The 16739-nt window shown below is 43.2% G+C and overlaps 1 protein-coding gene across 1 annotated transcript in view; it reads right to left on the reverse strand.

Annotated features, from left to right (window-relative positions):
- The window catches only part of LOC144592177 (potassium/sodium hyperpolarization-activated cyclic nucleotide-gated channel 1-like), a 271424-nt gene that overhangs the window by 68932 nt on the left and 185753 nt on the right, over positions 1 to 16739 (reverse strand). The window contains exon 5 of the mRNA XM_078396648.1: positions 978 to 1124. Within this exon, the coding sequence (XP_078252774.1) occupies positions 978 to 1124 (147 nt within the window). The remainder of the gene's footprint in view (positions 1 to 977; positions 1125 to 16739) is intronic.

Raw genomic sequence — 16739 nt, forward strand, 5'->3', positions numbered from 1 at the left:
AGGAACAGGGGAACTCTATCGTTGATCCGTCTGGGGGGAGGGGGAGTGTGAAACAATGGGTCTGCCAGGGCCAGGGCCATCCTGCTTGTGGATTTTTGGAAGGAGATAGAAATGGGCTGTGCGGGGCTGGGGAACTATAGGTTTGGAAGCCGTCAAGAGGAATTGCCAAAGATGAAGAGATCGATAACGGTCCGCGAGATGATGGCCTAGTGTTCGTTGTGAGTTCATGCTCAAGAGGTAGTTATGAGGAGGTGGCTGAGAGCTGGTGCCTGGTCTCAGCATGGTAGAGATGTCTGTGTGGATTTTGCATGTTCTATCCCTGACGATGTGCAATTCCTCCTGTTGCAAAGGCTTCATCCCACATTCTGCAGATGTGCCTGTAGGTTAATTGACTACCTTAAATTAGCCCTTGTGTAGGTTGCTGGTTCAAATTGGAGGTAGACACAAAATGCTGGAGTAACTCAGCGGGTCAGGCAGCATCTCTGGAGAGAAGGAATGGGTGACGTTTCAAGTCGAGAAAATTAGCCCTTAGTACAAGCAATCCATAGAAGGATAGTAAAGGTTGGTGGGCATGTGAGCATGAAGTAGTAAGCTAGAAAAGGAAATGAGACTGATGGGATTGCTCATGCTTTTTCGATCCAGCATTGCTTTTGAAGGGCTGAATGGCTTCCTTCCACACCAGAATATTAAATATGACAAACAACTTTAGATAATCCAATATGAAGAAACAACAGCCTGTGATTTTAGTACTTTTGCATTGTAACATAGTTCTTCGATATATCTGACTCACAGAATAAAGGCCTTTTCGAATTGTATCAGCTGCTGAAGTAATAACAAATCTCAAAGTTTCCTTTCTAACCCAGAAATCTAACTTAAAAACATGCTAAAAATAACTATTATTGCTATAATTAAAACAAATCACAAAATTAAGACATCACGCACAATTGAATCAATGCATTTATAAATGTGCATGTTACCTCCCTGAGTGGATCATTCAATTCCTCCAGAATACTGTCCTCGTCAAAGATCTTGCCTTGGTAACGGTGCTCATAGTAGTCATGAATCTTCTGCCGCATATCAGCGGGGAGCTTGTGGAAGGACATGTATTGTTCCACTTGCTTGTACTGAAATTAGAAATAGAAAAAACGTTGTATAAGATGAGCAGAATTGCCATGCACTGGAAAGGGCAGAAACAAAACTCCACCAGTTAAGATTTTATAAAAATGATATGATGCCGACCAAATGATTGAACAAAATGAAAATAAAAATTTCATCAGAAAATGAAATATACTGATCAAAATTGAGGACGTGTAGCGCTGGTCATTCCGGTATCACATGCTCAGTATCACAATGATTTACTTACAGAGTAGAACATCCAAATCAAATAATAACCCGCTGAAACACTGTTTGCAAATCACACTTGTGCAGACACGTTCTGCTTTTGTCATTCATGGGAGTTACGTTATTCCCCTCAACACATTGTTCTGAAGAGATCCTATTCTTGGAAACTTCCAGAACAAGCTACTCAAAGGTCTCCACCTGGAGCAGTTCCCAACCTAAATCTGGGAATCTGACCCAAGTAGTTTCTCAATTTCAGTTATTTTTAAAACCAAATTCCTCTCACCAGGAAATCACCTGCCCCACGCTGCTCGTCACCTTTCGTCCTCTCCACCAGCAGACTCAGACCTCCCCACAAGCAGGGAGACCACACATCAGTAGCAGACTCTGACTCTGACACCTTCCCCACCCAAGACAGCCAACTTCGACCCTCACCCATCCCCTGCCCATCATTACACCTCTCGATATCCCAATCAGATCTTTGAAGTTCCATTTTTTCCTTCAACAACAGAAGCCCCTGTCTTCACACTGCCACAGCTCTCTCCACCAGAACTTACACGTCACAATCCCTGGAACAGATGGGACAGTGTGTTTGGGAACAAATGTGACTAGTGGTGGGCCTCAGTTTGCAGATGACATTGAAGTGGGTGGTATCATAGATCGGGAAGATGGTTAACAAAAATGACAGAAGGATCTTGATCAGTTGGGCAAGTGGGCTGTAGAATGGTTAATTGAGTTTAATGCAGATTAGTGCGATGTGTTGTATTTTGGAAGAGGGATTTAGGAGTGCAGAATAGAAAATGAGATATAGTCTAGCATATTTCTATGAAAGTGACATCACAGGTAGATAGGGTGGTCAAGAAGGCTTTTGGTATATTGGCCTTCAACAGTTAGGGTAATGAGTATAGAAATGGGACATGCTGTCACATTTGTAGAAGATTTGTCGAGGCTGGATTTGGACTATTGGGTTCAGTTTTGGTCACCCTTCTATAGGAAGGATGTCTTTAAGCTGGAAAGAGTGCAGAAAGGATTTATGATAATGTAGCAAGGGCTTAAGGCCCTGGGCTGTATGGAGAGGTTGAGCAGGCTAGGACTTGACGTGCATGAAGCTGATGGGTGCAAGATCATGAAGGGAATGGATAGGATGAAGGTAGGGAGTCCTTCACTAGGGGAAATGGGAATCAAGAACCAGAGGACATAGGTGAGATGGTACAGATTCAACAGAAACCTGAGGGACAAATTTTTCACACAAAGGGTGGGGGTCATATGAAACGAGGTGCCAGAGGAGATAGTTGAGGCAGGTATGTTCAGAACGTTTACAGCACATCTGGAGAGGCGCAGGTACGTGGATGGGAAAGGTTGAGAGAGATATGGGCTAAACACGGGCAATTGGGACTAAATATAGATAGGACATCCTGGTCAGCATGGACAAGTGTAACCAAAGGCCCTGTTACAATTTATGACTTTAAATTGTAGAATCTGCGTTATTTTGGTATGAGGTTAAAACTAAACTTTTAAAATGGAGTCATACAATTCCAGGTCAATCACAAAACTTTGATCTTAACCAATATCATCAGGAATTACAATTGTTTCCTTTCAAATGCTGGAGAGAAACACGATTAAACGAAACCTACAATAAAACATTATTATTTTGCGGCACAGTGGTGCAGCGGTAGAGTTGCTGCCCTACAGCGCCAGAGACGTGGGTTCGATCCTGACTACAGGTGCTCTCTGTACGGAGTTTGCATGTTCTCCCTGTGACCACGTGGGTTTTCCATGTAGGTTTTTAGTTTAAATGGCCTGTATTTGTCCTTAGATTGTAGGATAGAACCAATGTAATTGTTAGTCAGCATGGACTCAGTGAGCTGAAGAGCCTGCTTCCACACTGTATCTCTCTAAACAAAATCATTAATTCACAAGCTACACTTTGGGAATCAGGTTTCATTTCCTGTTTTAACATCATTTTACATTCACACTGTTTGTACAAGCATATGAAGAGAACCGGTGGTAAAGCTCAGTATTTTGTTGCTGTCTTTTCATTGGTGCTAATTTCAGCTTAAGGTTCCCAAATTCTAACTGTTACATATCCTGAGGGGAAAATATGCTACATTAAAAAAAAGCAACCATCATTGAAATGACAAACAACCTCTGGAGGAACTCAGCAAATCGAGCAGCATCTGTGCAGACTGTTCCTCCAGCAGCCTGTTTTTTTTCTCCTGATTCCAGCATCTTCAGTCTCTTGTGTCTGTGCTATCATTGAATGTAGTTCTGTAATACAAATGGGACTAAAAGTATGAGCACCATGCACTCTATCTATCCTCTCAACATGAAATTCAAGTTTCAGGCAAGACTTTACAAAAGTGCAAGCATTTGCATGCAGCGGTCCTTTTAATGGCAACATCCTGAAATGGCAACATCCAGCCAATTGCAACTGGATGTTCCTCAAAAATCTCAGGACCCCCCACGTTTCATATTCAATCAATTACCCTCTAAAGTTTGCCTGATATGCTGCTAGGATTTGAGGAACTGCGTTATAGCGAGAGGTTGGGCAGATTAGGACTTTATTCCTGGAGCATAGGAGATTGAAGGTGATGTCATAGGCATATATAAAATTATGAGGGGTATAGATAGGGTGAATGCACAGTCTTTTCTTCTAGGGTTGAGGAATCAAGAACTGGAGGACATTGATTTAAGGAGAGAGGGGAAATACTTAATTGGAAGCTGAGTGGCAACTTTTCCACACAAAGGGTGGTGGGTATATGGAACAAGCTGCCAAACAAAGTGGATGAAGCAGGTACAATGACAACATATAAAAATCATTTGTGCATAGATAGTAGAGGTTGAAAGAGATATGGATCAAATGCAGGCAAATGAGGCTGGTTTAAATAGTCATCTAGGACTGCATGGATGAGTTGGGCCAAAGAGCCTGTTTCTATACTGTATGACTCTATGAATCTATTTATGTCTTACTTAAACCAGTCACAAAGACCTAAACAAATATTCAACTATATTATAGATAAAAGAAATGGCAGTTTAACGCACGGAGGAATGCAGCAATATGGCATTGTGTGAAGTCGGGTGGGGGAAGGTAAGTGGGAGTAGAGAATGGTAATGTGGTGATTAGCAAACCAGAGGTCATGAAAAATCCCATTAAATTTTGAAAATTAATTTAATTATCTATTAATTTGTTTGACAGCATGACAAAAAATGACTACAAAAATGACTTTTGGTACATTGGTCTTCATTAGTCAGGGTATTGAGTATGGGAGTGGGGATGTTATATTACAGTTGTACAAGACATTGGTGAGGCTGGATTTGGAGTACTGTGTTCAGTTTTGGTTACCCTGCTATACGAAGGATGTTGTTAAACTGGAAAGAGTGCAGAGAAGATTTACGAGGATGTTGCCAGGGCTTGAGGGCCTGAGCTATAGAGAGTGTTTTGGTAGACTAGGACTTTATTCCTTGAAGTGCAGGACATTGAGGGGTGATCTTATAGAGGTGTCCAAGAGGGGAATAGGGATAGGGTGAATGCACAGTGTCTTTTACTCAGAGTAGGGGAATCAAGAACCAGGTTCTTGATTATAAGATTTAAACCTATAGAATATAGGTTTGAGATGAAAGGGGAATGATTTAATAGGAACCTGAGGGCAACTTTTTCACCCAGAGGGTAGTGGGTAAATGGAACAAGCTGCCAAAGGAGGTAATCGAGGCAGGTAATACAACAACATCTACATGATATTTGGACAGGTACATAGGGAAGGTTGCAAGGAATATCGGCCAAATGCGAGGAAGTGGGACTGGAGTTAATGGGGCATATTGGTCGACATGTGCAAGTTGGGCAGAAGGGGTTGGGCAGAAGGGCCTATTTCCATGCTCTTTGACCCCATGACTCTTAAGAGTTTATGTTAAAAAAAAGCCACTAATTCACTAACATCTTTCTGGAAAGGTAGTTGCCAACCTTACCCAGGCTGTGCGATACAAATTCAACCTCACAGTACACAGTAACGCTCACTGATCTCACCGATTCTCCACCTCATCACTCAAAAAAGATGAATCAGCATTACTTTCACAAGCCAGACTTCTCTTCCACATACAGCTCACAGACTCATACAGTAAAACTGACCTATTTTGCTTTTTCTGAAAATGCTCGTATCATTTATGATTTACAAGTTGTAATAGTCATTTTTCTCAATTAAAACATATCTATTATTATTGTCCACATTTGAACTCACAGCAATTTACAGACCGAGAACAAGAATTCATCGCTACCTGATGAAATATTAACTGTATTTACTTTCTGACACACTTCATTTCAGCTTTGACAGAAATTCTTATTCCTGGTGGCAGGCAGTATTTCTGAAACACCTCTAGAGCAACAATAGCAGTTTTCTATGGATCTCTGTGGAAATCCATTGCAATGTTTAGTAATGAGAATGGATGATGAAGGTTCTAAAGTGATAATTTTTAATATATTTTCTTTGTGGCTGAGAAGAGACTAATCTCTGGAAATACTTATCACCTTGCATCACAACTGCACATGAGCTCTTGGTGGCACCATCTCCCGAGAACTGGCTCACGTCCAATACCGGAGACAACCGGCTCAAAATAGACCAAAGAAAATTATGAATCTGGCTGACGAGGCGTAACATGGCACCCTTCCCTCCTTTGCAGTTTGTCAAATATGAGCATTGTCAAAGCCCTAATTCTGGACGAGCCTCAGGCCACTGATGTCCGCTGTAAAATGGTGACCACTTTGAGTTCAGAAAAATGCCCTAAATAGGTTTCTGCTCATTTAGTTTTAAAAATACAGAAGGAGAATTCTATGGCACCATTTTGTATGTTTGTACACAGGTAGTTCTGCTATTAAAGGTAGACACAAAATGCTGGAGTAACCCAGCGGGACAGGCAGCATTTCTGGAGAAAAGGAATGGGTGACGTTTTGGGTCGAGACCCTTCTTCAGACTCTTCGGGTCGAGACCCTTCTTCAGACCCGACCCGAAACGTCACGGGTCGGGCAGTTGATCCATTTGTAAATTTTAGGCCTCAGTATACACTTTTCTTCCATTTGTCCATATGATACATTCATCAAAGAAACAAACCATTTGACTCAGGTGATGTTTATGTTCTACTTGAGCCTCCTTCCATCCATTCTCAATACACAATAGACAATCCTTCACTATTTTTTTCCTTGTATGTTTACCAAGGTTTTACTTAGGTTCATCAATACACTTCACTCTGAGGTGAGAGCTACACATTCTCATCACACTCCTAATAAGGGTACAACCAGGGCGGCACAATAGACAATAGGTGCAGGAGGAGGCCATTCGGCCCTTCGAGCCAGCACCACCATTCAATGTGATCATGGCTGATCATTCTCAATCAGTACCCCGTTCCTGCCTTCTCCCCATACCCCCTGACTCCGCTATCTTTAAGAGCTCTATCTAGCTCTCTCTTGAAAGCATCCAGAGAATTGGCCTCCACTGCCTTCTGAGGCAGAGAATTCCACAGATTTACAACTCTCTGACTGAATAAGTTTTTCCTCATCTCCGTTCTAAATGGCCTACCCCTTATTCTTAAACTGTGGCCACTGGTTCTGGACTCCCCCAACATTGGGAACATGTTTCCTGCCTCTAACGTGTCCAATCCCTTAATAATCTTATATGTCTCAATAGGCAAGGTGGCACAGCAGTGGAGTTGCTGCTTTACATAGCCAGAGACCCGGGTTCGATCCTGACTTCGGGTGTTGTCTGTATGGAGTTTGCATGTTCTCCCCATGACCGTATGGGTTTTGTATGGGAGCTCTGGTTTCCTCCCACATTCCAAGGGAGTACAGGTTTGGTGAGTATGGCGAGTGTCTGGAATGTGCTGCCAGGGGTGGTGGGGGCAGATACGACAATGGCATTTAAGAGGCTTTTAGCTGGGCACACGGATGGAATAGTGGGATATGCGGGCAAAGGAGGTAAGTCATGTTTTTGGCACAGACATTGTGGGTCGAAGGGCCAGTTTTCTGCCGTACTGTCTTATGTTCTATGTTCTTAGGCCTCCTGTTCAGGTTAAAACTTGCTGGCAAGTAGGTATTTTAATCGAAGGTAGACACAAAATGCTGGAGTATCTCAGCAGGACAGGCTGCATCTCTGGAGAGAAGGAATGGGCGACGTTTCGGGTCGAGACTCTTCTTCAGACTGATGTCAGGGGAGTGGGTGGGACAGAGATAGAATGTGGTCGGAAACAGTAAGACTAGGAAGGGGGAAGGGATGGAGAGAGAGGGAATCCATTTGCCCTGTATTTTGACAGGTGAGTATCTAGCTGCCTTTGGAGGCTTTTGAAACCAACTTGCAATCCTTTGGTAACAAACGTATTTGTTTTACTGGAGAATTTCCCTCAGGTAGAAGGCATGGTGCTTTACCCTCCTGCATCTCGCCAGCTTCCTGGTACTTTTCAATTAATATAGATTAAAAAAGGAAATGAGTCATATAAGTATGTACAAAAAGTAATTATACACTCAGCACCACCTGCAATGTTTCATTGGTAATGTGAGAGAACAGAAGGTAAGACATGGACATAGACAGCAGTCTCATTACATCTGCAATTAACTACCTTGAAATTTATTAATAATTCAACTTATTGTTGGAATCTGTTGTCACGTTTTCACTAGGGTGATTACTGCAACAGTTCAAGTTTAATATTTCAGAAGCAAATTGATTAAATTGATTAGAAAGAGCAGATGGTCTTCCAAAGTAGAATAAATGAAATGAGCTTATTTGTTGCAGCACGTTTTCACTGCGACAATACGTAAAGTTTGACATTCTCCTTGACGTAAGCAGCATGAGCCCTGTGCCCAGCCATTACTGAACTCTCAACACCTTTGACTCTTAAGAAACAAAGAACTGCAGATGCTCGTTTATAGAAAAAGCCACAGTGCTGGAGTTACTCAACAGGTCATGCAGCATCTCTGGAGACGTGGATAGGTTGGGTCGAGCCCCTTCTTCTGACTGATTGTGGTGGGGGAGGAGAGAAACATTGAAGAGAGGAAGGGCAGGACAAAGCCTGGCAAGTAATAGGTGGTCACGGGTGATGGGGTTTTTTGATAGGCAGATGGTTAGACAAAGGCCAGAGATGAAAAGACAAGATGTGAGACGAAAGGATCGAAGAGATGAAGTTAGAGGAGGGAATTATGAAGTTAGAGGAAGGAATGAAGGGGGAGGAGGAGGAGGGGGAGGGGAGAAATAGGTGCTTCCAGGCAAGGCACGAGGGTGGGGGGGGGGATGAATGGGGGGGGGGGAAATGTCGTTGGTTGCTTGAGATTTGATACTTTCTTTAGTAAACAAGGTTTGCCCCTGCTGTCATCGATCGCTCACCCGCATCTTCTCTTTGTCCTGTACTGACTTTGCTTCCCCTCTCGCCACATGGAACAAGGATAGAGTTCCTTGGTTCTAAAGGAGTGGCACAGTTGTGCAGTGGTGGAGTTGCTACCTTACAGGGCTAAAGCGTGAGTGCGATCCTGACAATCGGTGCTGTCTGTAGGGATTTTGCAAGTTCTACCTGTAACCGAATGGGTTTTCCCCGGATGCTCTGGTCTCCTCGCACACTTCAGACATATGCTGCACAGGTTTGTAGGTTTATTGGCTGTGGTTTAAAAAAAAATCGTACATTGTCCCTCATGTGTAGAATAGGGCTAGTGTGTGAAGATCGCTGGTGGGCGTGGACTTGGAGGTCCAGAGGGTCTGTTTCTGTGTTACAGTATGGGCACAAACACAACAACAGAAAGAACAATAGATGCACTGTGGTCTATCTTTGCGTGTCGTGGATTACCTGAAGAGCTTGTCTCTGACAACTGCACGCTTCCAAACTTTCATGAAACTAAATGGTATCGAGTATACCTTAGTGCCAACTTACCATCCGGCATCTCATGGCGCAGCTGGAAGGTGAGTCTGAATGGTCAAAGGAGCTCTCAAGAAACAAGGTCTTGAAGCGAATTCAAAATTCAGTATGTCACAGCGGCTAGCTAGTTTCTTACTGAAATATCGTACCACGCCACAATCTACTACAGGGTATATGCCAGCTGAACTTCTCATGAAAAGAATGCTCAGAACTAGATGGAGTTTGGTTCTACCTAACCTATCTCCTAAGGTTGAACGCAAACAATCTGATCAGAAACGTCATTATGGTGGAAGTAAAAAAGAATGTAGGTTCAATACACATGATCAGGTTCGTGTTCTCAGCCCCCCTTGCAAAGCAAACAAATGGGAGGTGGGAACAGTAGTTGAAATGTGTGGTTCCAGGAGGTACTTGGTAGAAATTGGATGACGTGTTAGAAGTGTGCACATAAACCATATGATCCCAGCAAGGGATGAACATGAGCAAAGCATTGACGAATCGGCAGATCTGTCAGACTTTGGTATTATTCCAAGTTCAGATGTAAGAGGAGAATCTCCAAAGAAAGTAGAGACAAAGGTAAATGATCCTGAACTTGACTCTCCTTTAGAACCTGACACTCCCCCTAAACCACTCAGATCAGAAAGAGTGCTTAAACCAGTCGTCAGATTAAATTTATAAAATTATTCTTATTTGTTTATTTTACAACTTATTTTACTTTCTAAGGGGAGAGCAGTGTAGTGTATATAATGGTAACTGTAACTTTAAGAACTGAGTACTAGAATGTAAACATAGAAACATGGAAAATAGGTGCAGGAGGAGGTCATTTGGCCCTTCGAGCCAGCACCGCCATTCAGTGGGATCATGGCTGATCATCTACAATCAGAAACCTGGTTCTGAAACTAGAAACTGAAAACTCGTGAACCTACGCTGCATTGCCTCAACTGCAAGGACGTCCTTCCTCAAATTAGGAGCAATCAACTGCAACCTCCTAACATCCTCTTCGTAGTTCAGACTGCCACCCAGTTTGTGTCATCTGCAAACTTGCTAGTGTTACTTCGAATTCCATCATCCAAATCATTAATAAATATTGTAAATAGTTGCGGCCCCAGCACCGAGCCTTGCGGCGCTCCACTCACAACTGCCTGCCATTCTGAAAAAGACCCGTTTATTCCTACTCTTTGCTACCTGTTTGCCAACCAATTCTCTATCCATGTCAATACCCTACCCCAAATACCATGTGCTCTAATTTTGCTCACCAATCTCCCGGGTGGGATCTTATCAAAGGCTTTCTGAAAGTCTAGAAACATTATTTCCACTGGCTCTCCTTCATCCATTTTAACATATAACATATAACATATAACATATAACAACTACAGCATGGAAACAGGCCTGTCCGGCCCTACCAGTCCACGCCGACCATTCTCCCTGACCTAGTCTCATCTACCTGCACTCAGACCATAACCCTCCAATCCCCTCCTATCCATATACCTATCCAATTTACTCTTAAATAATAAAATCGAGCCTGCCTCCACCACTTCCTCCGGAAGCCCATTCCATACAGCCACAACCCTCTGAGTAAAGAAGTTCCCCCTCATGTTACCCCTAAACCTTTGTCCCTCAATTCTGAAGCAATGTCCCCTTGTTGGAATCTTCCCCACTCTCAAAGGGAAAAGCCTACCCACGTCAACTCTGTCCGTCCCTCTCAAAATTTTAAAAACCTCTATCAAGTCCCCCCTCAACCTTCTACGCTCCAAAGAATAAAGACCCAACCTGTTCAACCTCTCTCTGTAGCCTAAGTGCTGAAACCCAGGCAACATTCTAGTAAATCTCCTCTGTACCCTCTCCATTTTGTCGACATCCTTCCTATAATTTGGCGACCAGAACTGCACACCATACTCCAGATTCGGCCTCACCAATGCCCTGTACAATTTCAACATTACATCCCAACTTCTATACTCGATGCTCTGATTTATAAAGGCAAGCATACCAAACGCCTTCTTCACCACCCTATCCACATGAGATTCCACCTTCAGGGAACAATGCACAGTTACTTGTCACATCCTCAAAAAATTCCAGAAGATTAGTCAAGCAGGATTTCCCCTTCATAAATCCATGCTGACTTGGACCAATCCTTTTACTGCTATCCAAATGCGCCGTTATTACCTCTTTAATAATTGACTCCAGCATCTTCCCCACCACCGATGTCAGGCTAACTGGTCTATAATTTCCCGTTTTCTTTCTCACTCCTTTCTTGAAAAGTGGGATAACATTAGCTACCCTCCAATCTACAGGAACTGATCCCGAATCTATTGAACATTGGAAAATGATCACCAATGCGTCCACGATTTCTAGAGCCACCTCTTTAAGTACCCAGGGATGCAGACCATCAGGCCCTGGGGATTTATCAGCCTTCAGTCCCATCAGTCTACCCAATACTATTTCTCGTCTAATGCAAATGTAGATTCATGATTTGTTTCATGTGATATATTCAATATCTTATTAGTCTCGTGAATATGTGTGAGTATGCACAGTGTACTTTTGCAAAAAATAAAAAAGACCCACACTGGCAACAGCGTGTACTGAAAACCTGGGCTTGTTTCTATCTACATGCTGAAGCCGAATATCTTGTGTCTACATAGGATATGACAAAGGCACTTCATAATCGGGGCGCAGCGGTAGAGTTGCTACCTTACATTGAATGCAGGGCTGGAGAACCAGTTTCGATCCCGACTACGTATGCTGTCTGTACGGAGATTTACGTTCTCCCCGTGACCTGCGTGGGTTTTCTCCGAGATCTTCGGTTTCCTCCCGCACTCACAAGACATACAGGTTTGTAGGTTAATTGGCTGGTAAATGTAAAAAATGTCCCTAGTGTGTATAGGGCAGTGTTAATGTGCGAGGATCGCTGGTTGGCGTGGACCCAGTGGGCCGAAGGGCCTGTTTCCATGCTGTATCTCTAAACTAAACTAAACTAAACTAAACTAAACTAAACTAAGCTAATCAAGGCTTTTTACTCTGCACATAGCTCAGGGTCAACCTTTATGCTTCAAACATGATCAACCTACAGCAGGCAGTTTAGGAGAAGTACTGCCAATGCCATCACTGTGAAATCCTCAAGATCCATTGGTGAAGAGGAAAGAAGCTGAGACTTTACTGCCTTCCATCACAGTGAGGAATGTGGGGGAGTCGCTGTGGTGGAGGGTTATGTTAACTTTTATGTGTGTCTTATTGCTTTTATCTGGTATGACTCTATTATAAATCAAATTTCACTGTACCTTAAATGGTGCATGTGACAATAAAGGATCATTAAACCATTGAACCATTGAAACCAATGCCGGCACACCTGGCATTGAGACTCTAAAGACGTTCACCCTGTTCCATTGTACACGCTATGTGGTCCACATTCCTTACCCCAGACATCCGACACAAGGACCTTAGCTTGAACTCTATGTGTAGCTTGACATGGCAAATGATTTCCAGGAACCCAGAGGAATTTACTCAGGAATAGCAGCGTAGAACATAGAGTCATATGGCACAGAAACAGGCCCTTTGGCCCAAATAATCAATGCCAACCAAGAAGCCCCATCTAAACTAGTCTTATTTGCACATGTTTGGCCCATATCCCTCACAACCTTTTCTATCCATGCACTTGTCTAAATGTCTTTTAAATGCTATTATTGTACCTGCTGCAATTACCTCCTCTGGCAGTTAGTTCCATGTAGCCACCAACCTCTAAGTGAAAAAGTTGCCCTGCAGATTCTTATTAAATCTTTCCTCTCTCAGTTTGAACACATGTCCTCTGTTCCTTGATTCTGCCAGACTGGGTAAAAGACTTTGCGCATTCACCCTAACTATTCCCTTCCTGATATGATACATCTTACGATCACCTCCTGCGCTTCAAGGAATAAAGTCCTAGCCTGCTCAACCTTGCCCTTCAGATCTGACACATGAGCCCATCTTTGAAAATCTTCTCTTCACTCTTCCAGCTTAATAACATCCTTCCAGTGGCAGGGTGATCAACACTGAAAGCAATATTCCAGATGTGGCTTCATCAACATCAATTTGGACATAACATCCAAACCTCTCCACTCAATACTCAGATTGATGAAGGCTAAAAGACTTATTTAGATATGGTAGGCATTCTAGAGCCATTTTCATCAGGGTTGAAATGTCAAGAACTCGGGAGTACAGGTTTAAGTTGAGATGAGTAAAATTTAAAAGAGATTTGCGGGGCAAGTATTATTACATGCAGAGTGGTGTGTGCCTGCAACATGCAGCTGGGTTGGTGATGGAGGCAGATACGATAATGGCTTTTAAGAGGCTTTTAAGATGCACATGGATATACAGAGAATGGAGGGATAAGGATCACGTGTAGGCAAAGAAGATTTAGTTTAAGCTGGTATCCAGTACAGAGATCCTGTTCCTGTGCTGTACTGTTCTATGTTTTATGTTCTATTTAAGGGTGTTCTCAAAGACTACTTAAAAGATATAAATCCTCATTAGTTCATGGGAATCCCTGGCTATTGGTCATTTAAAAAAAACTTCTGGGAAGATAATTAACACTAAACAGTCGCCACCCAGAGGCCAAATGCAAACTGGGAGGCCCATCACTCCTAAAACCCATCAAGCCTCATCTCCCCACCCTGGCTTGGTCTGCACACCATGTATTTGTCTCAGCCACTTTGGAACTTTGGCTTTCTGAATGGTGCACATCGTAGCGCATTGCACCCGAGGGGTAACTTTTTCACACAAAGGGTCCATGGAACATGCTGCCTGAGGTGGTAGTTGAGGCAGGTACTATTTCTACATTAAAGAAAAATTTAGATAGGTTCATGGATAGGACAGCTTTAGAGGGATATGGGCCAAACGCAGGCAGGTGGGACTAGTGTAGATGGGACATGTTGGCCGGTGTGAGCATGTTGGGCCAAAGGGCCTGCAAGACTCCACGAGTCTGATTTTTTATCAAAATATCTCACTGGCTTTAGTGTGTATTTTTAAATGTACATCTTCACTTTGATTGGGAGAAGCACAGTATGTACAGTATACCATAGATGTTGTAGTACAGGCCCACCACCGATTTTCTGGCAATTGATGGCTCCTTTAATCTGGACAAAATTACAAGAGCTCCTGGAAGTCCCCCCGAAAAAGTTGCACCTAGGCCGGGTGAGGCGGCCGATCTCAACGTCATCGGGACTTCCGCGGCCGGACTTCCGATCGGTGGGATGTATTTGCCCCCTGCGGCTGGGACTCTGGAACTCCAGCCTGGCCGAAGCCGGCGGATCTTATAGAAACATAATGGATCTTATAGAAACATATAAAATTCTTAAGGGATTGGACAGGTTTGATGCAGAAAAAATGTTCCCGATTTTGGGGGAGTCCAGAACCAGGGGTCACAGTTTAAGAATAAGGGAAAAGCCATTTATGACTGAGGTGAGGAAAAACTTTTTCACCCAGAGACTTGTGAATCTGTGGAATTCTCAGCCACAGAAGGCAGTGGAGGCCAAATTCACTGGATGTTTTCAGGTGAGAGTTAGATATAACTCTTAGGGCTAACAGAATCAAGGGATATGGGAAGAAAGCAGGATTCTGATTTTGGACGATCAGCCATGATCACATTGAATGACGGTGCTGGCTCGAAGGGCCGAATGGCTTACTTCGGCACCTATTTTCTATGTTTCTGTGTTTCTATCCGTTCCCATAGACGACTACCGAGGCCAGACCTTCAAACGCAAGGTCGAATTTGCCCCCTGCAGCTGGGGCTCTGGAACACTGTCCCTCCTGGAGCTGGTGAATCTGTTCCCATAGCTGACCTCTGAGGCCGACATAGCGGGCTGATATCTCAGCCCCTCGGTGGCTGAGCTAGATCGTTCTCGTACTGTTCGACTCATCTCAGAAGCAGTGATCTCTGTTGGTCCTGCAAAAGAGATAATCTGGCAAGGGTGCCGGAAAATCGGTGGCGGACCTGTCATAAAGAGGATAGACTCAGGGAATAAAAACAAACAAAAGTTTTTGGTTGCAGATTGTGCTTTAGATGGTGGTTATGTTGTAATTAACTCCCTGAGAGCACAGGGGATGATGTAAACTGTCACCGATTCGCAGCACAACTGACTATTCTCAGGTGTCAGGACAGATCAAGGCAGAAACATATTTCTCTCCACTGTAATCCAGCTACTCGTATTGTGCGCTTTTAATCAACATCGTTTTCCAAGGCAAACCCCAGCTTCTGAAAAGCAGAATCTTAGCTGTGATTACTGCCAGCTGTGTTCAGTGCCTAGGAGAATAATTATGACTGGGATGTCAAATATTTCCAACACGTAAGTTCCTCCTGACTCCTGAATCTCTATTACTACCATTGAGAGAACGTTTTATTCTTGTGAGATTACGTCACAAAACATTATGGAGTGATTCAAGGACATTCACCAAAGACATTTAATTTTAAAGGGAACGGAATATTGATCATTGACTTGTGTGCATCCAAAAAAAGACATGTAATCCAATGAAATCCATCAAATTATTTTGCAGATACAAGGAACTGCAGATGCCGGAATCTTGAGTAAAATACAAAGTGCTGGAGTAACTCAGAGGGTCAGGCAGCATCTCTGGAGGATATCGATTGGCGACGTTGCATTGGACATTTGACTTCACTTGGGGGTGCTGTCATGTCCAACAACAATGTCATAGTTTGTTGTGGACACAAGTCTTGAACAACTATCTCCCATTGGCCTTGGCAATGCCTGACTCCTCCCCATCATCAAATGATAAAAAAAACAGCAGAACCTGGATAATTCAGGGAAGACTACATCTTTCTGTCTTCTATTTTGCTCCTCTCAGGTTAATTCATAAGATCATAAGCAATAGTAGTAGAATTAGGCCATTCAGACCATCAAGTCTATTCCGCCATTCAATCAATAGACAATAGACAATAGGTGCAGGAGGAGGCCATTCTGCACCTATTGGTCCTACTCTGCCATTCAATCATGGCTGATCTACAGTATCTCTCCCTCCTCACCCCATTCTCCTGGCTTCTCCCCATAACCTCTGACACCCGTACTAATCAAGAATCTATCGATCTCTGCCTTAAATATATCCATTGACTTTGCCTCCACAGCCTTCTGTGGCAATGAATTCCACGGATTCACCACTGACTAAAGAAATTCCTCTTCATCTCCTTCCTAAAGGAACGTCCTTTAATTCTGAGGCTCTGACCTCTAGTCCTAGACTCTCCCACTCGTGGAAACATCCTCTATCCAAGCCTTTCACTATTCTGTACGTTTGAATGAGGTCCCCCGTCATTCTTCTAAACTCCAGCAAATATAGGCCCAGTGCGGTCAAACGCTCATCATATGTTAACCTACTCATTATTGTGATTACAAAAGAAAAGTTGCAGGAACAAGTATCATATTTACATTGGCTGTGGACATGTCCAAACCTATTAACCGGATGACATGGGAAAGAAGTGTATAAAATCATGAGAGAAATAGATTGGATAAATGCAGAGTCTCTTGCCTAGAGTAGGGGAATTG

This window comes from Rhinoraja longicauda, chromosome 1, assembly GCF_053455715.1.
Source record: "Rhinoraja longicauda isolate Sanriku21f chromosome 1, sRhiLon1.1, whole genome shotgun sequence".
NCBI classification, from domain to species: Eukaryota; Metazoa; Chordata; class Chondrichthyes; order Rajiformes; family Arhynchobatidae; genus Rhinoraja; species Rhinoraja longicauda.